This window comes from Sphaerodactylus townsendi, unplaced genomic scaffold (assembly GCF_021028975.2).
Source record: "Sphaerodactylus townsendi isolate TG3544 unplaced genomic scaffold, MPM_Stown_v2.3 scaffold_60, whole genome shotgun sequence".
NCBI lineage: Eukaryota > Metazoa > Chordata > Lepidosauria > Squamata > Sphaerodactylidae > Sphaerodactylus > Sphaerodactylus townsendi.
Genome location: NW_025950803.1, coordinates 20476 through 46872, shown reverse-complemented (window position 1 = coordinate 46872; position 26397 = coordinate 20476). Strand labels below are relative to the sequence as shown.

Below are 26397 nucleotides of genomic sequence, written 5' to 3'. Positions count from 1 at the left end.
CTTCTACAATCTTTAGTTCTGTTGTTGACTTCTTTTCCTGTTCTCCACCTGTCATACACCAGTAGTATCCTGCATCATTCTCCTGCAGTTGGTTCAATATGATGGTAAAAGTGCCATTTTCTGGGTTATCATGCATCACTACCCTTCCCTCATAGGAATCTGGCATATCCCCCAAGTTGTTTATTAACTGAGTGCACCCATATTCTCTCCACTTGCATAAGTATTTCACTGTGACATTTCCTTTTGGGTCATAGTAACATTCAATAGACACAGAACCATCCAGGACTCCCTTCAGCAGAGGCTGTTCAACATTTTCTTGGGGCAGAGAAGGCTCTAAACAAAGAAGCAGAACAAAATGAGCTGTGCAATCAGACATTTTCTTTGTTTTAAAAACAATTAAGCAGATTCTGGGCATAAAAACATGGGATACTTGGTCCACAATACTAAACATACTTTCCTTTGAGTAAGCCCCATTGAATAAAATAGGACTTCAGGGCAGACCTGCTTCAGATTACTCCTTTAGGAACTCATGACCTCTCTGACCAATACTCACCTTCATAGACATGTATATTCAATTGCTTGGATTCTCCAGATTCCCCGTACCACCCTGCTCCACACAGGTACAGTCCTGAATCTTGCCTCTTTAGCTGGGTCATTAAAATATTGAATGATCCAGGAACCTCACTATGGTCCAACAGAACTCTTCCTTTGTAGGATGGGTCAACATTTCCATAGGTGTCAATAACAGTGACGCACTGGGTCTTTGTCATCCGACACACGTACTTCCTTTCAGTGCCATACTGATTGCCAAGAGCACATGATATAGTCACTGATCTTTGCTGCTTAATGTAGAAGAGTTGAGCTTCTTCAGGCACTACTGAATCTGTGTTAATGACATGCCAAATGAACAACAGTGATAATTTTCCATCTTCCATTGTGCCGTCCTATAGTAAGATGAAATACATTTGTGGATTCCGCACAGCATACCATAAATATAACATCTTTAAGTGCAGGAGAACACAAGTGTTGTTGGCCAAAATGGATATCTCCCTCCATCTGCTGCATGGCGCTCTTGTCAGTTTCACAGTGGTGCCCACCATTTTGTGTGCTGCAGCAGATTCTCCATGAAGTTTCCCCATGGAGGTTTCCTCTGCTTGCAGTTGATCCGTTTGCTATTTCACTGCAAAAGTAGGTGAAAAAAGGTTGTTTTGCCTAGTGATCCCATGTGTGTGTCGTTTTACCTTTTATTGTTGTTTATTTTGAGGGAGATGTCTGCAAAGCTATGGCAACACAAATATGCCCATATTGCAACTTCTCTAATCATGTTTCCATAGTTTCACAGACATCCACCTCAAAATTTAAAAAAAGGAAAAAGGACATGTGCATGGGATTGCTAAGCAAGACAAACTTTATTAATCTACTTTTTACAGTGAAACAGCAAGCAGATGAGCTGCAAGCAGAGGAAACCTCTATGGGGAATCTTCATGGAGAATCACCTGCAGCAAACAAAATGGCGGGTACAAGCAGCAGAAATGAAAGAAAGAGGTTTGGGCAGGAGAAATAAAACATTTCCTTTCTGCTTGTTTTAGCTCAGCAGGCAGGATTTGTCTTCAACCCAGATTGGGAGGGAAAGGTTGCTAGTTTAGCAATTGTTGAAAAACCTGGGTTGAAAGGAATATAATGGGCTGGACTCATTTTGGGGCTGTGCAAAATTCTTCCCCCAAACACTTTTTACAATGTCATAAAGATGTTATATTTATTCTGTACAGAATCCACCATTGTCTCTGCAGTCCCAGGATTGAAGAAGTTCTAGATTTATCTGTTTCCTGGTGGGCCTCCACAAATGGCTGATGAAGTGCATTCAACTCATTGACACACATGTTGTTCAGGTAACCTTTACTTCAATGACAAACATTTTAAATTGTAACAATACTCTTAAAAAAACACTTTTATAAACTACCAAATTGCATACCAGCTTTGAAGATACTGGCTTGGGTCCAACACTTTGGATTCAACAAAAAAAGGAACCTATTTCTTATCATATTTTCTTTAGCACCCGCAAATCAGCAACCCTCCCGCTTTTCGGGGCAGTAAAAACAAGTGATAAAATGTTTGCATTTTTTATGATTAACATTTTTCAACAAAATATCACTAAACCATTTGGGACTTCAAAACCTCTATTTATTATATAAAATAGCCTGTTAAAAGTACATTTTACCTTCAGAAACATCCAGCTGGACTCTAAAGAACAGTTTATCATTGATACCAATACCGCATTTGTATGATCCCATGTCACTTCTCCTCAGCCCTGAAATCTCAATGATGAATATGCCACTTTCTGGAAAGTCGGTTATTGTGGCTCTGTCTTCATATTCTCTTGAAAGATAACCGTTGGAAGAAACAATGGTTGAACATTGCCGTGTTGATGCCTTGCACCAGTACTTCCTGTCATGTCTATTTACCCTAGTGGCAGGGTAGAAGCATTTCACAGTGACAGAACCATGCAGCAACCCAGTCACCTGCCTTGGTCCAAACATGGGACTTGAGGCTGAAATTGATGAAAAGAAATTACAGTGCATGTCGCTGACTGTTGCTTTATTATTTATTTATACATTGTTTTTCTCCCTCATGGTGAACCAAAACTGTTTACCACATCATTCTTCCCTCCTCCATTCAAGACTCTAACCGCTATATGATGCTCATTCTCAAAAAAGACAGCTAAAATCATTGTGATAGCTTCATACTTAAATGAAATTGAAGAAAGACACACAAGTCGATGGATACTGTATTCTTATAATATTTCCTCTCCTAAATTTTCCCATTTCAACAGCACCGTACTCTATCCAGCAATGTGTAGATGTAGTCTGAGTTTTTGATAAGTGGATGTTGTCCACAAATAAACTATGCTCTAATTATTATGCTTGTGTGTGGTAGACAAATAGGTATTAGCATCTCTCCTAAATTTTTCTGATTGTCCCTTCCTCACCGGGGTTTTATAGAAATTAGGGCACTGTAAAGTTAAAATTGCATTAGTATTGAAATAGTGTTTGCATTGTATTTGTATTAGTAAATGGTTTGTTGTAAACTGCTCTGAGCCCATCAAGTTGGGGGAAAACAGTCTATACATTTAATTAATAATAATAAGTGTATGAAATTGCTTACTGTAATCCAGAGAACATTCATTTAAAAGTCTTTTATCACATGATTAGGATTGCACACTGAAAGAAATTGGAAGGGGGAGGGCAAGGACAGGCTCGCTGGTGTTGCACCAACATTTCAACATCACTTACAGCACACAAAAAATAGAAGTGACATCATCATGCATTCATAATGCTTAGAACTCACCCAAAACTCTATGGTTAAAGTGACATCACACCATGTGCCCCCCGGGGGGTTCATTTGCAATAGCACAATTGCAATTACTGATTTTTTAAAAAATTTAAAAGTCTTCTTTTTTAAAAAGCTAGGGAAAATGGTAACCATGTCACACTGAAACGTTGTGCTGTACTTCACTGTTAGGAAGGCAAACAGCTGCAGACCAGTGACAAACAGATAATCAGTCCATTAAACAAAATGGCTGCCTGCTCACTACTGGCAAACAGAATATGAGCCAAATTGGTGGATGCTTGAATATTTCAGATATCTGGTAATCTGTGTGCAGGTTTTCCTGACTAATGCGTACATTGCTTTGCATTGATGCTTAATTATTTCAGTGTGATTTAAAGGTACGAATGTTTTCTGAATTGCATCAAGCACTACTGTTGAAGAATCAAAACTGCAGCTCTTACATTTTAATAGCTGTTTTGCTTACCTAAATTTTTCTGTTTTAATTTATTTTTTAAAAAAACAATACAAAAACAAAATTGTTACAATAGGTTAGAGCTAGTGTTCCAGTTTTTAAGCCAAAGAGAGAGAACTGTTCATCAAACTGTGCAGATTTGAAGAAACGTTATTTTTGCTAAAAGGTATATCTCATAACTTTAATGTCTATTTCATTGTTTCACAGTAATAGTGTGTTAAATTGACTTCTTGATGATGAAATATCTCATTTGTTCTCAATAGCTAATGCTTTAAAATGCTGGACCATTATTTGACAGGTGAATTGACCTTTTTGTTCCTTTTTTACTGTCAAAAAACTATCCTTAAGACATACACTCACTTGCAATACTTTGGAATGTTATATGAAAAGATTATTTATCTGCTGAATTTTAAATATATGTGCATCAACATGCACAAATGTCTTGAGCAGATGTGCTACTGTTGCTCCTGGTTCACCCAAAGGTTGGTAAAATACTCACCATCTGCAGGGCCAGCTTGGACAAAAGTCAACAAAAAGACGAAGACCAGGAGAGTCATTTCAATAAAGGTTCCTATACCTGAGCTGCCGGGTTCTTCTTACAGCCTGAACTCTGTAAAAACACAAGTACACCTATTAAAAAATGACATCTAGGAGCTTCATTAGACATGTCAATGGCCTAAAAGGAAATCTGCTGGATTTTTGTGTTGTTTTTGTTTTAATGTCAATTTGGACTGAGGTTGCAGGATAGAGGTTGAGTGAACTGATGCCCACTGTTAGCACTGCTAAACTGAACAGAGCTTCAGTACTGACTTGTAGCACCACAGGGCTTATCTTGTTCCAAGGCCTTTTTCAATTCCCAGTCTGCTGCTGACTGAATCCTTTTAACTAGATGTGCTCGGCTTTGAGCACGGAACTTCATGCAAAGCAGATGCGCTTCCATTGACCCACTATCCCAATCTCCTGCTTTCTCCACACAATCCTATATCTGTTTAATTACAAGTAAAAACCACTTTCGTGAATTAGGTTCAATTGTCATAGCACTTCTGGCTATTTTATTGTTGGCCTTTCTCCCAATGTTATAGCCATGCTCCCCCCCCCCCCACCGAAATGTTCTCCACTATAAAATCTAGACTTTTTGAATTAGAACATCAGGAATTGATGGCTCATGAAAAAAAAGTTCTGCTCTCCCCTCTCCCTTGCCATCCCATACGGCCACCCAGGCGAGCCAGATATTTGTTCACTCTTTCCAATCTGGAGCACCAACGTGCCATCACTTTAGCCAGATGTAATGTGCTTCCTTCCGCTTTAAGGGATGGAAGAGGCTCCAAAACACCCCATGGCAAGCATTTATGGATCTGCATGTTGAAAACTGCAGAAACTGTACACCATGTTCTGTATTGCTTTTGTTTTCCTGCCATAAACAGGCCAGAACAAAGTCCTTCTCAATGTCATTGATATTTGAGTGCTTGAATAGATCATGAGTACCGCTTCATTCGTTAAACAGATAACTAATCCAATCCAATGATGCTCTAGAGAAAATGGCCAAGTTTTTATGCATGGTCATAAACAAACGATCTTAATTTTGCTTTGCACTTTGTCTTTTAATTTTTGTCTTTTATTTTGAATCTTTAGTACTCCCTAGAGCACGGCAGCCTTAGCCACTATTTTATTTAAAAAGTCCACCAAGGGATGTGTAAAAGTATCCCCAAATAAGGTGGGGTTAGTTTTGAATTAAAAAATGTAACCTGCATCCTTTAAAGGAACTGTCAGTTCTGCTGGAATTGTCAATATACATGTTTTTATTCCAAGGATATGTTTAGGATAATTTTTCTTTCTTTCATGTACCCATTTAGTATCTATGCTTGTATTATGAATAAGCTTCACTCTCATCAGACTTCCTCCTCAGCTCTTTTGTAGCCCAGTCAAGCTACTTGTTGAATCAGTATTTATAATTTATGAGGAATTGATTTTAAAATAAGCCTTAGAGGTTGACAGCCTTGAATATTTGGTTGTGTTTTGATTTGATCCACCAGAGGGCAGTGGCAATTTGTAAATGTGGCAACATTCAGTCAGGGGCAAAAAAAAGTAAACCCACAATATTGTGTGACATTTTATTTATGTTTTATTGTCAATAATAACTGCTGCAAGTCATAAATAATGCTATCAGACTATAAACCAACCTTTTAAACAAGAATAAGGCATTGGTGTCATGATCAGCCCCTGTCTGATCCTGCTATTCCTCCTGTCTCCTGCCTGGGATGTGGGAACCCTTCTCTTCTCAATTCCCCTCCCTGCTGTTCTTCTGTTTTTCCACTTTGCTTCTCAGGCCTTATCAACTGATTAGACACCTGCTGTTGCAGCTCTGTCAGTAGTGTGGAATGTAGGTTGTTTGACGGGGGGGGGGTCTTCTCTGGTCTGTGGGGCTAGAGAAGTGTCGCCCCCTCATGGGAACCGATAGTCATGGGTGGGGTGATGAGACGAGGGGAATGATGTGGAGTATAATAGTGGCTGCCATGCTGGTTTTATTTAACCATGCATAATAATGCTTGATTCTAATTAGTCTAATTAATAACAAACTATTACAGATAGAAAAGCTTGAAAAGGTGCTGTAAAGGCTCAAAGTCCAGAAGACAAATTCGAAAGTTCAAGGATTTTGAGAAAAGCCATGATTTTAAAGGATCATTAGATAGATCCCAAGGCAGTCTTTCAAATATGACCAAGTTTGGCAATGAGTTGATCCAAAGCCTGAGTCCTAGTTTCTCACTGGACATTTTCAACACACTGTTAGAATCTGAATTAATTTTGCACATCTCACATTAAACATTGATTTGAGAAACTTCTCATTTATTCCAGCATCTGCTGTCTTTCCTTTCCATCCTTCAGGGATTGCTGGAGTTCCCAACCACCAGGTGAGGAGGAACTGGAGACCTCCTGGAGTGAAAACTGATCTCCAGGCAACAGAGATCAGTTCCACTGGCGAAAATGGCTAATGTCGAGGTTGGATTCCCACTGACACCTGCCTCTTACTGAACCCCTACCTCCTCAGGCTTCCATCCCCTTAAAAAAAAACCCTCCAGGTATTTCCCAACCAAGAGTTGGCAACCCTAGGAATTCTCCATTGTCTCCACTCACTAGCACATTTGATTTGAATAGGATGATTCAAAATTACTAACACACTGAGCAGAATCCTGTTACTCTGTGCACGAACTGTGTCATTTCCCAATATTTCTTTCTGTGTTTTGCAGCCCCTTCTGCCCCCGGAAAGATAATTCCCAGGGTGGCATGACAGCAAGGAGGAACTGCCAGGCATCTTAAGCTGGGAGACTGGGGTGAGGAGGAGGACAAGGGGGTAAGATTGCTCCTCTTCTGCAAAGGCAGTTCCACTAAGGGAAGGTGTGCATTTCATCACCTGGCCCCTCCTCACCCCATCCCAGCAATCCTCATGGCTGTTCCTCTGCAAAGTCCTGCAGTCCCAGGAAAAATCATTCTGAGGACTGGAGACAGCGGAAAGGAAAGGAACATGGAAAAACTGTGTGTGCCTTTTTCACACAAATGGTAGGATATTAACCACAAATGTTCTCCAACTTCTCTTTCCAGTAGCAGTCTTTGTCAGCTATGTCTTTGTCTTGGTGTTGTGGCATTGCCCTTGCTGGTTTTCTTACTTACTTACCAGGAAGGCAAAAAGGCTGCATTCTGTGAATCTCAACCGCTGCCGAAACCACTCCTTAAAATACAGTAAGGCTTTCATTTTTAAGCCTGCAGCTGACATTACCTTTGCCCTTCTATCCTTTGCAATCAGAAAAAACAACAACAAAGGGTAAAGGATAGTGTTTGTCTTGGATTTTCTTCAGTAACAACTAGAGCCCAGAAAAACTGCAAGGCCTTAGCATCTTTGCAAGCAAGGGTTACCTAGCATTATAAAAAGCAATTGATGGTCTATGCAATATTACATGATATGCTTTCAGAAGCAGAGTCAATCTTAGGACACCAAAGGATAAGTAAATGGCTCTATTCAGATATCCCATGATAATATAATTTAATTAAACTATCTTAGTGTGATTGTCTTCAATAGCATAATCCTACTAATCTTACATGGAGTTCACCAAACCATGATCTGAAACCATTAGTTGAAGCTGTATTGATCCTGTAGATCCTGTAGATCATAAACTACTTTATTGTAGAGCCATAGGCCATCACAATATTACAGTATCAAAACACATAGATCAGCATAATACACAAGCAAAAAGATTTAACAGCTAAAATTCAAATATATGGACACTCAGTCCCTCTCAATTTCCCCTTCAAGTGTATCTAAATTAGAGTCAAACATATCTTGTGCAACTTTTGGTTTGACTATTTACTTCCGTGAGTTTTTAGATCGGATCCTTGAGACTGCCAAAGCAAAGAGGCCAACCCTATATGATATGTAAAGAACCGAATCTGAAAGGAGAAAGTATATTTTATCTGGATCAGAGTATACCTGGGGCGTAGATATAAAACTGTGAAGGAACTTGGCCCTAGCCTCAGCATACAGGGGACAGTTCCATACATAATGAGGTAAATCCTCTACTTCAATGCAGCCTGCAAATACAGATTCATTTATTCTTACTTATATTTTTGATGATCTGCCTTCTGCAGATAGTTTGTTAGCATTGATTGAAATCATAGCACAGTCAGAACCTTCTCTGAGGATATATTAGTTATGCCAACAAGATAGGGGGCTCTGTAACGGTCTTTTTTGTTGCGGGTATACCAAGGAGCAAACTTGGAATGTAAAATTATATTTCTGTCCATAGAATTATCACCTTTAAATATCCAGTCCCGAAGGTCAAGATTAGAAGATTAAAGAGCCTTCCTTATATTATATTGGGTTATGTGAACAAGGCTAAATCATCTGCATTTCGGAGAAACCATGCAATGTATTGGGTGTGCTGTGTGGTTTCCGGGCTGTATGGTTGTTGTGTGCTCTAGCAGAGTTTTTTTCTGACGTTTACTAGCAGATGGTATCAGTATCTTCAGATCTCCTCTGAAGATGCCAGCCACAGATGCAGCCGAAACGTCTGATGGCATAAACGTTATGTAACTTTGTTCCTTTAATAGTATCTGCTGACTTTGAATAACAAACAAAGCAGGTTTTTGTGAGATTCTTTTGATATATTTCAGAATTGCCAGTTGAGCGCGGGCTGTAATGGAAGGCAAACCGAGTTCTGCCCTGAGAAGTGCCGCTGGTGTTCCTTTGGGGAGTAATAGAATTCGTCTAAGGAAAGAGTTTTGGATGGTTTCCATTTTATGCAAAACTTGTGCATTCCATCGCCAAATCTCAGTGGCATAGAGTAGCATAGATATAACTCTAGTTTTAAAAATGTTTGGGGCTGGATCTGCTAAATGACCTCTTCTAGCATGGTAAAACCTCAGAATTGCTCCCACAGATTTTTGAGCGTTTGTTGGATGGCTGCTATGGTGGCATTCCAGTTTAATGAGGGACTAAATGTTACACCTAAATAAATACACATTGCTCAATGGGAATATTATGAATATTCCATCTGTGTTTTCCTGGTCTTTTCTTAAACACCACTACCTTGGTTTTGGAATAATTTATGGAGAGGGCCTCCTCTCTACAATACTCACCCAAGCTATATAAAAATCTCTTTAAACCATTCCTTGTAAGTGAGGTCAAGACCATGTCATCTGCATAAAGCAGAATTGAAATGTTCTGTTTTCCTAACGAGGCGGCAACAAATTCAGGGCCAGTTAGTCTGGGGATTACATAATCTACAGTTTAAATAAAGTGGGGGCAAGTAGACAGCCCTGCTTAACTCCTTTCCTTGCTATAATCTCATCTGTTAAAGAGCCTGATGTATTCACTCTGACTTTAATCTGTGTGTCCTTGTAAAGCTCCCTAATAAGGAAGAGCAGGTGTTTATCTATATTTGTGTTTGCCAATTTCCACCAAAGTCTCTCCCTACAGACTGAATCAAATCTTCTATACAGATCAACAAATGCCGTATTATAAGGCTTTCAAGCAATTTTATGGCTGAGTGAGCTAATTGGTATAATACCAGGCAGTGATCAACTGTGGCTTGTCCGTTCTTAAATCCTGCCTGTTGTGGATGTATCACCTGGTTTTCAATTACCCAGTCTTCTATTTGAGAAGAAGGTATTTGCTATGTATTTTGGAGGCAGTGTTCAAAAGGCTTATTGGGCGATAGTTGTTTGGGTCTGTTTTATCCCCTTTTTTATGGATTGGGACAATTATGCTGGTTTTCCATCCACTAGGAAAACTGCCTGTGCTGTTAATCTGGGTGAAGAGTTTGGCAAGAATTGGCACCCAACATAATGGAAATGTTTTAAACAAATCACTAGGAATCTGGTCTTCTCCAGGAGCTTTCCTGGTTTTAATGGAGCTGATCAAATTTTCTATTTCTTTCTCCCTTACTGGGGGCCAGTCTGGGGATAAGCGCATATTGACAAGGGCCACACTTATTGTTAAATCTGAGAGTGGCATGAGTGTCAAGGGGGAATCAAAGATTTGAGAAAAGTGTGCAAACCACGTGTCGTCTGGTATCTGTGCATTTAATATTGAGCAGTAGAACCCATCCGAGTTGATGACTCCAGGGCCATGCAATTGGTTCTTCATGGATGAATCCTATATGCTGGGGTCTTCTTGACTATGATTTGGTATCGTGTCAGAATGCAGACATCCTGCCTTGTTCTCTGGTGACATCCTTTGAGGCAGTTGAGAAAAGGAAATGAAACCAGCAATTGTTGAGGCAAACCAGAAGTGATTGCCTGCAAGGGGACTACTATGCTCAACAAAGCAACTGCTAGTTAGCCCCAGGTTTTGGCTTGGATTCTGATTGAGGCCTCTACTCTTAGGGTCAGCTTCTCCTCGAGATTCATATCTGAGAATGTCACCAGTAGCCTACATGGTCTAAAAGACTTACCCTTTATGAGAATTGACTTTGGTTTTTATTCTGAGAAGGAATTTCATTAATGACTAGATGTTTGGGAGGCCCTGGGCAAGATGCCCTTTAATGGAATCCTACAGCATCACTGACATTTGCACATCCACTTACTTACCCACCAAGGCCTTTTCCCCCCACTGGTGGTTGCTACCACCACAGGCAGCAGCTCAGTGCCAACCACTGCTGCTGCCTCCTCATCCCCCTGGCTAGTGAATGAGGGATTGCCACCTGTCTGAGGGAGACAGCAAACGGCATGCTCTGACCCTACTGGGAGGCAGAGTAGCCAGCATTGCCTATTGGTACTGTGGATCTGGGCTATAAGGTGTTGATGGCCAAGATAGTCTTGAAAGAGGCACAGTTCCTCGTCTCCTCTCCACAACGTGTCAGTCCTAAGTTGCTGTTACTGGATGGTGAGGGAAGGAGCACTGACCATAGTTATGTATTTGTTTATGCTGAGGACATGACACATCTCAGCAGCAACTTGGCAATGCAAGCTCCATGGTGCTGACCTTCCTTAAGAAATTGTAGGTTGGGGATTCAGCTTCTAACACAATGCAAAACTGTGGAGGGGCGTCCCATTTGGCCTCCAAAAAGGCTATGAAGGCGAGAATGCTACGGATTTCGGTAATTTAATGAAAGCTACATGTCTTTGGGGGGGGGGGGGGGGGGAGATCATACTAAAGAGGAAGTGGAGAAGATTTAGTAAAAAGCTGTCTGGATCTTTAACTCTCCTGCAATATTCCTATATATTGGTCTGGATATATGTTCTGAAATGTCTCTCATCGCAGAGCTTCATTGTCCCACCTTCCTCCTTTCACTAAAACAATTTAAAGCATTTATTTCCATGGCTAGCTGTACAAAATTAAAAATATCTTCTTTTTTGCAAGGAGTCTATTAATGCTCTCTACCACATTTACTGAAACTGCAGCTCACCATTCCAACAGGCTGTTAGGGTTGCCATCCTCCATGTGGGGCCTGGAGGTCTCCTAGAATAACAATTTCATCTCCAGACTATGGAAATCACCTCCAGTGGGAGGAAAATGTCAGCATCAGAGGGCATTCTTTATAGAATCATGCTGCACTGCCACCAGATTTCCCAAGTCAGTGCTGGCGGGGAACTCGGACTTTGAGTTCCATGGAGGGCCTTCGAGGGAGGGGCCGGGCTGCAGATTTCCCCCCTCGGATGTCTCCTCGAGATGTTGCATGCCTTACCATAATTGGTAATTGCCAATATAACATCTATTCGGTACCACCTGTCCCCTCCTGGCCTTGGGATCGGACGCCGTCATCACCATCATTGTTTTGTTGGATATGTTACGCTACTAGGTTCTACAGAGTTTTAAGCCAGGAATTTTAATGAATTATTTATTGTGTATTATTGGTTTATTAAAAAAGGTACACCCCCCAGAGCCCTTCTGAGGGTATGCGGTTTGCTAAATCTAATAAAGAAGCATAATAACCTTAAGAAGCATGCATGTATATTCATGCGAAGAACAGCACAAACATGAAATGAAGTGTGATATGATGTTGACGGTAATGACGGAATCTTCTATCCAAAGTTCACATGCTACTGTTAAACACCCATATGAGTTAATATTTTAATGAAGCCAATGGGAAAGACCGTTCTTCAGTTTAAAATGAGGCAATCAAGAATGGGGCCGAAGGACATCCAATTTTGTTTTTATTCTTCAACTAAACTAGGTAGAACAATGTTTTTTTTTCCTGAATGCTTGTTTAGAGTTGGTTTGGAGATAGATTGATAAACAAAAAGCTCTTTTAGATGTTATTATAAATTTCATGTACCAGAAGCTTCCACCAACTGCTTATATTGGTAATGCATGCCATTCAGATGATGTGTCTGATACATACGCAGCGGTTATACTGGTTCTAGGGCGGAGGGAAGAGGCAAAGAAGCAAAATTGTGCCTAATTTTGCAAATCTGTCCTGTTCTTGGCAGTGTAGCTTAAATTAAAATTTGTGCTATAAGTGGATTTGTTTCGCTGCAGAGAAAGTAGAAACTGAAATCAGGGATAGAGGAAATACATTCTTACAAGGCAAGAGGTCCTTGCTGTGGTGGACATTCACCTCCACCAATTAATAAGCAAACATGTTGTGCAAATGCCCTATCAGACAACGTGTAACAATAAACCAGCAGAATCTGGCTTTATTCTCTAAACTGACGATTAACTATGGTATTCATGGAAAACCTGAAATTTGACTCAAAAATACACTGCATTTTTAAAAAAGTTGCATTGGTAACAGTACGTGTTGCTTTTGACTGCCATTCTTGAAATGAGCACTTGTGCATGTATGATTCAAACTTGTCCAATCACCATCAATCCAGGAAATGATGTTTTTTATTGTGTGCCTGTAAGCAGAAACTAAGTGGTGGAGTGCCAAGTAACTGCTGTGCAAATATCTGAAGGATTTTATTCTCTGGGCATCAGGTGATGGATTCTTATTCTCTGGGCATCAAGTGTCAGACTTCCCAGCAACTAAAAATCTTTTATTTCCTTCTTTGCATAAAAGATGCTTTGTGGTTGTTTGTTCCTCATCTTGCGGATGATCTTCATTTGTTCTATGAGTATTTGTTTTCGTGGCCTCGTTAATTAACTCCTGGAGGGTGGGGAAAAATGCACTTTTCAAATGTTTAGCCTTAAACGTAAACTCACCAAGCAGAGGCCCTTTCCTCATGTAATAATAATATGCGTCCCAGGGTCGGCAAAAAAGCCATCCCTAGGGAGCTGTTCAAGATGGGGGGCGCAGCTGCATCGCAGCCATTACTGCCCTCGCTCCCCCTCATGCTGCATCTAGTCGCTATGTTTCCCAACCTCGCTCCCCAAGCCGAAGCTTTTGGAAAACAGCGGGCTTCCAACCGCTAAGCCGCGGTAGCGAAAGCAGCAGCGTGCTGGAAGGCTTTATTCCTCAGTTTGACAGAATGCCTTCCAGTTTCTGCCAAGCACAGGTTAGGGGATTATGCCCCCACTGCCCTGTGACTTCCAAGCTGTCACAAGAGCAGGGGGGGCATGTCCCCTGGTCTGTGCGACATGCTGGAGGCTGGAGGACACGGGCAGGTGTTTGGGGGATGGTGCAGCCTGGCGCCGAGGCTGTGCTGTCTTCCCCACCGCAACTAGGAAATCGCTCATGCTATCCGCTCAGTTGGGTCGGTGTCATGTACGCTAACCCAACCCCCCAGTGTGGCCAAGCGCAGAAACGGCCAGAGATTGAAGTAAGAGAATCTTAGTAGATTTTGATTTTAGAAGGTAAAACCAAGAGGTTTTGGTTCTTGGGAACACAGATTATTGTTTTAAAATGATCAAGAGCCTATGTATTTATATTGTATGTGTGATTTGCTCCTGCTTGTCTCTCGAACTTTTGTTGTTCATCACTTGAGCCCTTCTCGGGATCACGGTATAGAAGATGAAACAATAAATTAAATAAATAAATAAATAAATAAATAAATAAATAAGTCTTCTCATTATTCTTATATATGGGACCGACAATGCTTATAGGTTGCTGTTTTGATTAGGAAAACAGCACAGGAGAGAGTTAAACACTTCTTCCCCAGTGCCACTGCACTAATCAAATTTTAAATCTTTGCCATATTTATTTGAAAGTGTAAAAAAAACCGGGTTGTTCTACATTAAGTCTGGCTTGACTGAAATGAGTCTATCCATAACACATAATTGTCACATGCAATCTACTTCATAGAAAGTACTACAACTATCACAGTGGGTTTTTTTTAATCAGGTCAAGATATAGCATTTTTGGGGGGGGATTTTTTTGCAACATCTCCTACTAAGGGCAATCCAAAGGGGTGGGGGAAAATGAGAGGAGGCAGTGTGATCCCCTGCGCCAGTGGCTGCAATTTACGCCCATGTAAGGAGCATCTACACTGGATGCAGGGGCACTGATGCAGGTGTCAGGAAAGGCTGTGTGGCATACATCGCTGCCCCAGGGCCAATGCAGCTGCAGAGGGGCTCACCTCTCCTCCAGCTCAAGAGCCTGTGTTTCACACCGAAGGTGTATTCTCAAGGGCAGAGCTGGCTTTAGTCGGCATCCTGAGCCCCTTCAACTTGGGAATCTCGGTGGTGGGGATTCAGCTGGTTGGCCTCAATGATTTGTAGAACTGGTTGTTAAAATGGTGCTTGTAAACAACCAGTTGTTAAAATGAGCTAACCCCACCACCAGAACCAGTTGTCAAATTATTTGAATCCTCCACGATTTTAACACAATTATTTGTTTGTGTATGACTCCTTTATTTACTTCACTGGTAAAAAGGCAGGCTTATTTCTATTGTACTCACATAGGGGGAATTTCACGATTGTACCACATAGGGGGATTTCACAGAGCTTTTGGCTTGCTGGTCATGCATAGCAAGTATTTTTAGGGAGTGGTATATCTGTGCCATCCCTATTGCATCACAACTACCCACTCTTAGGATTGTACCAGTATGGGTACAGCTGTGGATCTAACAAATGTCTGCTCATTGTCTCCCAAGCCCCCATCCTTTCAATACTCCTTTGTTACTAATTATTCACAACTGTATTGTCCCTGGAAAAAAATACAATTTTTGCCCTTTGTCTTCTTCTTAGCATATCTATATAACTGCTGTTTTCTCTGTTCCCAGCTTTTCAGCCTACTGCCCCCTATCTGGCCTTATTCTTTTAACTGCCCTGTTTCTTGCCTGGTCACACACATACCCCTGACACGCCTCTTTGATCTTAAGCACTATGACCTTGCTTGAGAGCCCATACTCTCATTTCCCCACTTCCATCTCCCCTGCTCTCATTCTCAAAGCATTTCTTCTCCTTTCTTTACTTTCCTCATATTCCTATTTCTCATGTCATTCTGCTCTCTTTCTTCCAATACCCTGCCTCTTCCATTCTTGTCCATAAACTTTCAAATTAGTTGTCATTCCAACATGAACCTTTCAATTATATAAGTCCATTGCTGCCCTTATCTGTGTAAGTTTTTAACCCTAGCCAGACTGATCCGCTTTTTTTTTTTTTCCTGTCTGCAAAATACTGAAAACTCTGTTCCTAACTTTGTTCGAATATTCACTTGTTCAACAGCCGCCAGAATTCAGTCCATCAGTGTCAAATGTTTCCCACCAACACTCTTCACAGTTCCTTCTGAGATTTGAATATTCTCATGAAAAAGTTACAAATCACCAGTGGATGCCAACTTGAAGGCCCATACTACACATTCATGTTTTTAAAGAGTTGGGTCCAAATTTCCCAGACCCAAGGCAGGTGCAGGCATGGGCTTAAAGGTGAGATCAAATGGGTTTGGAATGCTGCTGTGGGGGCGGGGCGGGCTCCTGCCTCCTCCTCCCCCTCAAAAAAACAGTTTTTGGCACTGAAATGGTATGGAAGGGGGAGTTATTTCCCTGTTTTTGCTGTTCCACATGGAGTATTCTGTGCACATAGAGCAGTAAAAATGGGGAAATTCCTGCCCAGAGCTATTGTAGTATAGGGAAATGGCTGGGGTGGGGCAGAGACTCTCCCACAGTAGCATTCTGAGCCCTTTTGGGTTCTCTATTATCTTTTTAAAAAAACATTCCATGTTGCTGATGTGTGGCTGCAGGGACAAAGACCCAGTTCTTTAAAATCATGAGTGTATAGTTTGGCATTTAGTTGATAGTTCTTATTTCTTGTAACAAGCACATGACTGAAAGTACATTTTCCTGCACTAAAAAAAGAAACATGCCTTATCAGGATCTAGACTGTGGACCTAACAAACTTCTGCCCTTTGTCTCCACAGCCCCCATCCTGTCAACTCTCTCTTCCTACTAATTATTCACAACTGGAAATCAGCACATGTGTGACTATTTGTGCACACTGCAATATGTGGAGATGCCTTATATTTCTGGCACTTAAACTTGCAATGCATTGATCTCAAAGGTTCAGAATGCAAGCATGAAGAAAAGACAAACACGAAAACACAAAGTTTGCCATCCTTTTTTGCAACGGGAAGTAATGGGGTTGCCCGTGCAAACTGAAATTTGACTAGCAGATCTAAATCACTGGTGTATTTATGGCAGCAGGAAATTGTGGCAAATTTTTAAACTGAAAAGGTGAACTAGCATTTCTGCACTTTCACTGTCTGGCAACACAGTGGTCTCAAGTATTTTTAAAGTTTCAAGTATTTTTGAAGTTCTTTACAATCACTAGTAACATTCTATGAGAAGGTTATTTAACTGTTTTGTAGAATTAGTACATAGCATTAGTACAGCACAATCCATAGAGATGCCACTTCATTTGTTTAGCATCACACACACACACACACACACACACAGACAGACATAAACTCACACAAACTATTTAGAAATGACAAATGCGCTGAATCGCCAGCAAAACAAACTTTATTCATGTACTTTTTACAGTGAAATTATGCATGGATGAGCAAAGCAGAGGAAACCTTCATGTGAAACCTTCACCAAATGGTGGAAGCCAATAGAAGCAGAAAATGGCAGATGCAACTGCAGCAAAAATGAAAGTAGGAGCTGGGAGGTGGGAGAAATAAAGCATCTCCTGCCTGCTTTTGTTCACACCAGCAAGCAGGAGATGTCTTCAACCTGTCTAAGAAAAAAAAGATTGCTAGTTTAGTAATTTTTGAAAAACCTGAGTTGATAGAAATTAAACGTCCTGAAGATGTTTTGTGGGAGAGAGCTGAGTGAACTTCTCCCCCAAAATGTTTTTATTAACATCCTCAAGATGTTATATTTCTGCTGTGTGGAAAAGGCCTGTGTGTGCTTTCATTATGAGATAGCAGCTCTTTATAATTGTTAGGGCTCAGCCTGGTCTGAATGGTAACCCCTGGTAGGAAGACTTGATAGAGAAGAGGGGACAGTGTTGGTTCCAGATTCTCAGGCACCTGTAGATGCAGAGACTGAGCAGCCAGAAGTTCCTGCAGGACCAGGTCCCCGGGTTCAAGCAGAGCATTCAGGCTGGGATCCACAGCCAGGTCCAAGCTCTGTGGTTGCCCAGTGTGACGAATGCACTTATCCTGCATTCAGGTTACAGGGTGGAGCTGCCCCTGAAAGAGTTAAGCCCTGGCCAGCCCTGATTGGCCAGAGAAAAATGGGCAGATACTATAAATACTGTCAGCGAGAGTGCTGAAGGGTTCTTGAATCTTGGTTCTTGCTTTGAGTCTTTGGACTTTTTGGCTCTGTGTGAGCTTGTGTGCCCTCAGGTGCTTTTTGTAGCAGCGTGAGGAGAATCCGCCAGATCTCTCACTGCTGTGGCTTAGTAATAGCTGAGGAAGCTATTTAAGTCATCAAAAACCCTGAGATTTGGAGGAGAGTGTCCGCCCTCAGGTGTTTGTGAGGGAAACCTCTAAAAGTCTATAGGTCTGTCCTCCGATACAGTGAACACCAGTCTTGGGAGGCCCAGTTCCTGTGGCAGAGAAGCCAGATTTTGGGAGTGTGGGAGAGGGAGGCTTTTATGCCTGAATCCCACTGGGTGGAGACTGGGTGTTTTATTTTGTGGTGAGGTACAGAGGACTGAAGTTTATTTTATGAGGGAGTGTGAAACCTCCACAGTACCATCTATTAAGAAACATCTTGACTGAAATATCTTTGAAGTAACGTCTGAAGTAAAGGGACACCTGCGAGTGGTCATTTTGAAATTTAAGTGAAGTGCCAGTAACCGTTAAGCTCTAAGACAACCTTTCTCTGCAACCGTTAAGCGTTAAAAACAATCTATCTCTGTAACCGTTAAGCTTAAGCAAACTTTCTCTGAAACCAACAAGCGTAAAACCTCTCAAACTATCTGAGAAGCCTCTGTTAAGCCAGCAATAAAAGTTTAAGCTTTTGTTCAACTTTAAAACCTCGTTCCAGTTATTTTTTTGTCCTGTCGGTGTCTGTGTGATCCCCCAGTCAGGGTGGTGACCGTTTAAAATCAGTTTAGTGTGGGCTTTAATTTATATTGGTGGCAGCGAAGAACAAAACAACTGAAATAATAGGAAGGGTTCCTTAAAACCAACTACCAGGGATCCTTCCTATATAGTGCCTTATGTTATACCCAGCAAGAGCTTAGCTCTGAGACTCTTCAGCCCCTTGATACAGAGCCAGACAGCTCCCCCTGCCCATCATCTCCGGAGCCCCAGAAGCAACGCAGGAGGAGACTACATGCTAGCTTACAGCAAAGGAGACGCAGCAGCAAGTTAGCAGCTATGGGACGAGCTAGAATAGTTGCAGAGTCTTTTCAGGAGCCAGACTAGAGTAACCCAGCTGCAAGAGGTTATTGCACAAGTGAATGGGAGGCTGGTTATAAAAGAGAGGTTGCAGCTGAGTTAGCTTGTGGTAGCAATGTTGTGGTTTAGTGTGCAGATTACTGTTTTTTATCTTGTCTGGATTCTCCACATTAAACGTCTGAACCTGCTAAGACCTGTGTGTGGACTATCCTTGGTTCCTGAGGGCCAGTCTGCAACTATAATATAAAGATCTGGCCCTTTATCTAAACCATTTCCTAATACCATGTTTATTTTTTCAATTTGCAGTTCTGATTATTCAAGTATTTTGGCCATGAGGAATATTTAGGAATAAGGGTGGAGGGTGGGACAAGTGTGTTATTTCCTGATTCTAAAACTCTTGAGTCTGTTTAAACAGACCTTACTCTGATAAGCAGCTCTGATAACGACAGAGAATACAACTAATGTGTTTGCTAAGATGGCAATGGCAAGAAAGAGCTAACAGGCAACATTCTTTACCAGAACAGTATATAGTTGATTTCACATTTAGCAAATAAAAGTTGATCTTGATAATAGGCATGATGGTTTACATATGCTATAAAGGACATTAGCTTGTTTAAGGCAGCTTGAAATAACATAAAAAATCCCCACTAAAATCAAAAGCCCCAAATCCTTCCCTTAAAAGATATCGGCCATTTACGCCCTTTCAAAAGCCTGGCCTTGCAGCACTTCCCGAAGATCTCCAGGGCAAAGACCCTACTCACCTCTTCAGGGACCCTATTCCATTCATTTCAAGGATAGCTACTCTTGCTCCAGAACAAACAGGAAAAGCCTTATGGGTGATGTGGCATCATGGGCTGCCTGAAGCAAATTTCTTAGATTTCTCAGACAGGGTATCTACGTTCATATGTCATACAATGTGAGCAACAATATAGTTCGTTCTCTTTTGTTTTATATACTTGATGAACAGAGGAAAACCTGTTCTGTACTAAAAATATAATTTTATTCTTTAAGATTTATTAGACCTCTGCCATATGCAATTGTGGAGGAAATAATAATCCTTATGCATGCAGATTTTCATGCAATAATAACCTTTACTGTGGATCCTTTTCATATACTATATATATTAGATATTTATCATAAAGTTTTTTTAAAATGAAGTTTACCCAACTGTGACTAGTTAGGCCCGATTTCTGCTACTGCTTTTTGCAAAATCTGCAAAGGTCCTAGTAGTTCTGTTCATCATTTACACCTGTTCAAAGGATTTTATGATGCAGAAGAAGGTCAAATTTTTGTAAGTCTTAAGAATGTGCTTGGGGTGTGATTTTTAACTTTACCATGTGTGCTAAAATGCTGACTAAATGGTTATGTGGGTGGAAGGAATGGTTTGATCATTTGGTGTGCTTTGTATTTCAGTGTGTTCAGCCATGATGAATATTGGACTTGGACAGATTTATGGACAGATTTATGGAGGAGAAGTCGATCTATGGCTACCAATCTTGATCCTCTTTGATCTGAGATTGGAAATGCCTTAGCATACCAGGTGCTCGGGGGCAGCAGCAGCAGAAGGCCATTGCTTTCACATCCTGCATGTGAGCTCTCAAAGGCACCTGGTGGGCCACTGCGAGTAGCAGAGTGCTGGACTAGATGGACTCTGGCCTGATCCAGCTGGCTCTTTCTTATGTTCTTATGTCTTTATATTGCTGTAGCCATTATGGGTTTAGTCATTTAAATTATAAGTCAATGTTATCTAAGCCAATGTCATCTAAGCTATAAGTCAGAAAGGGAAGGAGAGAAGGACAACACACACACAGCAGAATCAGGTCACAACTATATTGATTACAGATTCCTCAGGTCTTGGCACTACACAGGTGGGGAGCAACAGGTGCTGCTGACTGCTGGCAATGGGATAACCTGGGAAAGAAAAAGGTTATAAGGCAAGAAGTGCCAAAAACCACTCTTGAGGATGTGGTCAGCATGCTGGCCCTTTGGTTGGCCATTAGGCCTCTTAGATCTCCCCCCTCTCTTTCAGGATCATGCAGATAACCCACCCTTGCATAATCCTGCAGTTCATTCCCCACCCCAGCTCTTAGTCAATCAGCCATTTAACAGTACAGTACAGATTCACAGACTTTTTTTCTCTGTGGAAAAGGCATAAACCCCAAAGAGTTCAGGAAATATCAACCCATCCTGTTAAACAGCAAAGACAATTAAAAATACCTGCCTTAGAATATTAAAACCTAAAGGGAGAGAGGGTAGGACTGTTAGCAAAGAGGATGATCCAATTCAAATAATCTTCTCTATATCTGGCACATACCAAAATGAAGCTCCCCTTGTCCCGAGGCCAGCCAGCAAAAGGGTGCAGGACTATGGACAGCAGTGTGGGACTCTTGGGCAAGAGCTAATACCATTATAGGGTCCCAAAGTTCTCCTGCCCTCTTTCCCATCCACCCAGGCACAATAGTCACTCCTGTTTAAAGCAGGGAGCTGGAGTTCAGATTATTCATATAAATAGGGACCTGTTAGCTTAGTGTTAGGAATGTCTTAGAAAGCAGGAAAAACTAAAGTTGCAGAAGAATGTACTTGTTAGGTTATAGCATGCTGATACGTTTTTCTTGCAAGATAAGCCATCATGTATATTACGGCTCTAAAAAAGTAAAAAATAGGTTATGTACTTACATTACTGATTGGTCCTACGCAAAAGAGAGAGAGAGAGAGAGAGAGAGAGAGACCAAACCAAGATGTGTTAAAACCTATAATAATAATATAGAAAAAAGTGGTCCACTACAGGAATGGCCACATAGCATTATGGAGCCCCTGCTGATGCTGTTGAAATGAAGTTGTCATACTCTGGGTGCCCCAGAAGAATAACTATGTATATTTTGGAAACCCATACAGTTACTTTCTTTATAGCCTCCAACAAGTAGAAAAGGGGTAACTAGAGACTGGTCCATCCTGCACAAATCTCTGGTCCATCCTGCACAAATAAGACATCCTGAGGATGGGGAAAATAGTGTCTTGGGGAGGAACTCCACACAGTTTTTCCCCCAAGATGCCCTCAGGATGTCTTATTTCAGCCCAAGCCATCTTATTTTGATGACGCCAGAAGGTGGACTTTTCCACTTTGCTGACCTCTCGCTGCCAAGCCAAGTTATTTCCCCCAGTGCTAAATGTTAAAAAGTTCTCATGCTGTTAAGCTAGTGTAACAACCTCAAGTCATCTGCAAGACATCTGCTTAACTGTGCAAAGCTCAGGAGCTAAGGAGGAACCTTATTTTTTCTGCCTGACCATTAAGCTTTCTGGTCAGTTTCCTCCTCAGCTTGCACAATATTTTGTATGCTGCTGAAGGGATTTTCCCTGCCTCTATTTGCTGAAGGTTGCCCAAGGATGTTTGCTCTGCAGGCTCTGATCCTGGGCACTTTTTCAGTCCAAAAAGTACATCGTTGTATGGTTGGGTGGGGGAAAGCCTCTTTTTTCCTCTGATGCCTGTACTGCCTAGACAAAAAAAGTCACCTCATTTAAAACATACCCCAGGCTTCTTGTTGTGCTATGCAGAATGCACCTCTCTTAAACAGGAAGTAGAAAAGTCTTCCAGAGCATAACTGTTACTAATGTGGTAGATTGGACAAACAATCCTACCTGAAGATCTAGTTAGCTGAAGATCTGTTAGCTGAAGATCTAGTTCTTCTGACTGAAACATGTCTGTCAAACAAAAGGTTGCAGTTATCACCAAGTTCCCTAATGGCTACCAAATGGGAAATGACAGTTGGCACTGCTCTCTGACAGAGTCCCTTGGCAGAGTTTTTATCAGTGCACCAACGATGTAACCAGAATTCATTCTCTTGTCAATTGCTAACCCTAAAGTCTTATGAAGAATCAATAGAAGAGAACAGAGAATGAGAAGTAGAGCAACATTGGTTTAAGTAAAGGGTCACCAGGTCTTGAGTGGTCATTTAAGGATGTTATCAGTGGAACAAAAGGAGGATCATGGCACCACTTTTAAAGAATCTTATCCCTTTCTTCATAACTGATTTCCAGTACAAAATTATTGTTGCTTTTCTGTTTTAAAATTCTTTCTCAAATTTCTTTTAAACACCACTATAGAGTTGCAGAATAGATGAACTTGCTTCATTATGAGGAATTAGAAAGAGTTTCTACTTCTTCCACCTTCTGAAAATGGAACTGACTTTCAGCTAGTACCAGATTGCAAGATGTATTTGTATATTCCTTGCTCTGACCAAATATTGTCAATATTTCAATGGCAGCAAAAAGAATTTCACTAAGAATAATTTCCTTAAATATGTTTTAAATATCCGTAGACTATCATTCTGTTCCCTCTGTGCCAGATTGAGATGTGAATTTGGAATTAAATTAAAAGTTCCTGCTCGAATAAAACAAATGTTGAATTCCAAAAGCAGAATGGTGCTGACCACATTTTGGACATGCTATACAGCCTTGATAAATCTCTGGTCTGGTTCTCAGTCTCCAGCCATGACTTCTAAATAACACCCAGGGCAATCCTAAACAAGTCTACTCTGAATCCTACTCAGGCCTTTCAGTAGGTCTTACTCCCAGGAAAGTGTTCTTATGATTGCACTGATTCATCAGTAATAGTTGAGTTTACTTTTCTCCTCACTCCACAAACAGAAGTATATAACAAAACAAAACAATGGGTATTAGAATTCTATAACAGTCTATTTTGCCTTTTAAAAATGCATATTGATCCAAAAAATTCTAAATATAAACCAATGAAAAGGTCACGTAATGTTCCATTTTCCCATTTTGGCATCTATTCTGTAATAGTCACTTAAGTATAAAGTATTCACCTAGGCTGAATTCCTGAGAACATATAGAGGAAATAAATTACTTCAAAATCAAAGTGACTTAGCTCAGGAACACATGGTTAAGATTAAGTTTTAAAATGTGTAATATAAAAAACTTTGGTGCTACAAAGTGCTTCAAGAACCCTGTGGTAAGTTGCATGGTTTTGAATTATTCCTGCTGGACAGTACATAGAAGCAAAATGTCAAAATACCCATAGTGAATATCTTTGTGGAGCAGCCATACATTTCTTGGTATATAAGATCCATCCAGATTGACTGTTTATAATCAGATAAGCAATATAAGGTCTAACCTATAGACATGGAATTCCAAATTTCAGTTATTCCTTTTCGTTTTGCTTTGTGCTAACCTACATGAAAGATATAGCAATATAATTCCACACCTCTATGGAATTGTGATAAAATTTTACTCACACTCCAGGCTAGCTGTGTACAGTAGAATATTGGTGCATATTCTCCTTTTCTCTTCTGTATAACTTCCCTGTCAAAATTCTGAGCTCTCAGTGGCTCGTTAGATTTTTGCCCTCAGACTTCCCAAGTGCAGCTGGCAGAAAACTGGATTTCTTAAGAACTGAAAGTGCTTTAAGTCCTCCTCCGAACATGTATAAATCCACCTGTTGAGACTTCTTAAAGGAATATCATCATTAAAAAAAAACACAAGGAGCCATGTATTGACAGCTGTTGCTCTCCTGGTCTCAGCACATTTAGAGAGGATGTTTACTTTTAACCTAAAATGTATGCAATTAGTTTGGAAACAGGATCTTTCAGGATAAAGCTTGTTTCAAGGAATGTGGACCCTGGGATTTATTGTAAGCCATACTTGAAGGGTGGTAATCTTTTTTTAATACACATAAAACTCGTTTTAAAAATGAAAATTGCACTGAATTATGTTTTAAAGCCAACTACACATTGATATTCTTGGCTTATCCAAAATTAGGAGATAGACCTCGAGATGGAGAGGGCATAAGGATGGTGACTAAACAAAAGAATGCTGCAATACTAGGTGACTTCATTTACCCTTACATTAACTGGAAAAACATGTGCTCAAGTCATACCACAGAAGTCAGCTTTCCAGATATCATAAATGACTGTGCACTGGAGAACTAGTCACAGAGCAAACTAGAGATAGTAACTCTGGATTTGATTCTGAGCATACAATCATGCAACAGGCACTGCTTTTGGGAAGAATGCTAAAGAACTGTGTCAGGTTCTGCTACCATCAGGTATGAGTCCAGGACTCACCCTCCACCTGCAGGGCTGCCTTTAGTTGGTCGTGCCCCAGAATAGAATACAGAATAGGGCAAGAGGAGGGGATTCCTCCTCACTCAGTTTCTCTATTCAGTTTGCTATTTGCCTATCTCCGCAGTTACTTTGAAATATGTTACCCCCCCCCCCACTCCTGGGCATACCCTTTAAATGCTTCCCCAAGGGAGAGCTAGCCCTGAACTCAACCAATCCTTCCTCCCCAATCCAACCCTGGCGATTGATAAACCCTTGGGCCAATGGATACTAGACTGGGAGTGATGAGCTCACTGGTCTTTTCGTTTGGACTTTTAAAAATAGCTGTCTGCCCCAGCCAACTTCCTCTAAGAAAGCAATGTCCCCATGCACTCAGCTCTCCCTCTTTTTCTAATAATGGTATAAATCCCCTCCATGCACTCCAGGGGTGGAAGGGAGTGGATGTGGGTGTTGTACAACTTTTTAAAACTTTATTTCAACTTCAAACATTTGTACCATATTAGCAGCAGTGGCAGGAAGTGTGTGAGTGGGAGGGGAGGGGAGGGGAGGGGGAGAGAATATCAGCTCTAGGAAATGGTCCCCCTTTTCAGCAGTGTGCAGTCCAGGGAGTTGCTTTTCTTCTTGCATTTGGAGGGGGGATTTTTTTAGAAAGGACTACAATATCAATATAATTGCTATAACTGCAGTATCGATATAACAGCAATGTAAGGGCTTTTACAAAGCCATCAATCTTAAGACTACTAGGTGTGATGGTCTGTGCCTTTAAGAGTGAGTTGATTGGTGGAGTTAAGAGAACCAGGAAAAGCAGACCTGGGAGAGTTCAGCAGAGAAGCTGTGTCCTGAGTACCTCCTTGCATGTAAACAGAGAAATGGGAGGAGGCCCCACTACAACCCCACTGTGAAGTGAAGAGCCGGGAAATTTAAAGTTTTTTTTATTAGTACTTGAAAAGCTTAACAATGCAAAAGAGACCAAAAAATCACCAAAAAAGTACATTCACCTATACAGATTGTCCATTTTATCTGCACTGAGTATTAACACTAAAAATATTACCACTTGCTCTTTAACAACATGAGTAAAACTGGATCTTTGAAGTTACTACTGATAAACATCACAAGCATTATCATGAAAAACACTCAGTTGTCAGCTGCAAGCAAGAGCTTTTTGACAAGCATCTACCAAGGGTTTGATCCTATAAAGCCGTGGTGGCGAACCTTTGGCACTCCAGATGTTATGGACTACAATTCCCATCAGCCCTTGCCAGCATAGCCAATTGGCGATGTTGGCAGGGGCTGATGGGAAGTGTAGTCCATAACATCTGGAGTGCCAAAGGTTTGCTACCACTGCTATAAAGCAAGG

At 41.0% G+C, this 26397-nt stretch overlaps 1 protein-coding gene across 1 annotated transcript; it reads right to left on the bottom strand.

Moving 5' to 3' along the window:
• LOC125425498 (polymeric immunoglobulin receptor-like) lies at nucleotides 1–24351 on the bottom strand (the record flags this gene model as incomplete). Its single annotated transcript, XM_048483093.1, has 6 exons — nucleotides 24216–24351; nucleotides 22600–22662; nucleotides 4299–4409; nucleotides 2219–2548; nucleotides 554–883; nucleotides 1–333 (listed from the first exon to the last, which is right to left on the bottom strand). Coding segments are annotated over exons 3-6 (1051 nt in total), but the record flags the coding sequence as incomplete, so codon positions are not given.
• Nucleotides 24352–26397: the final 2046 nt, after the last annotated feature.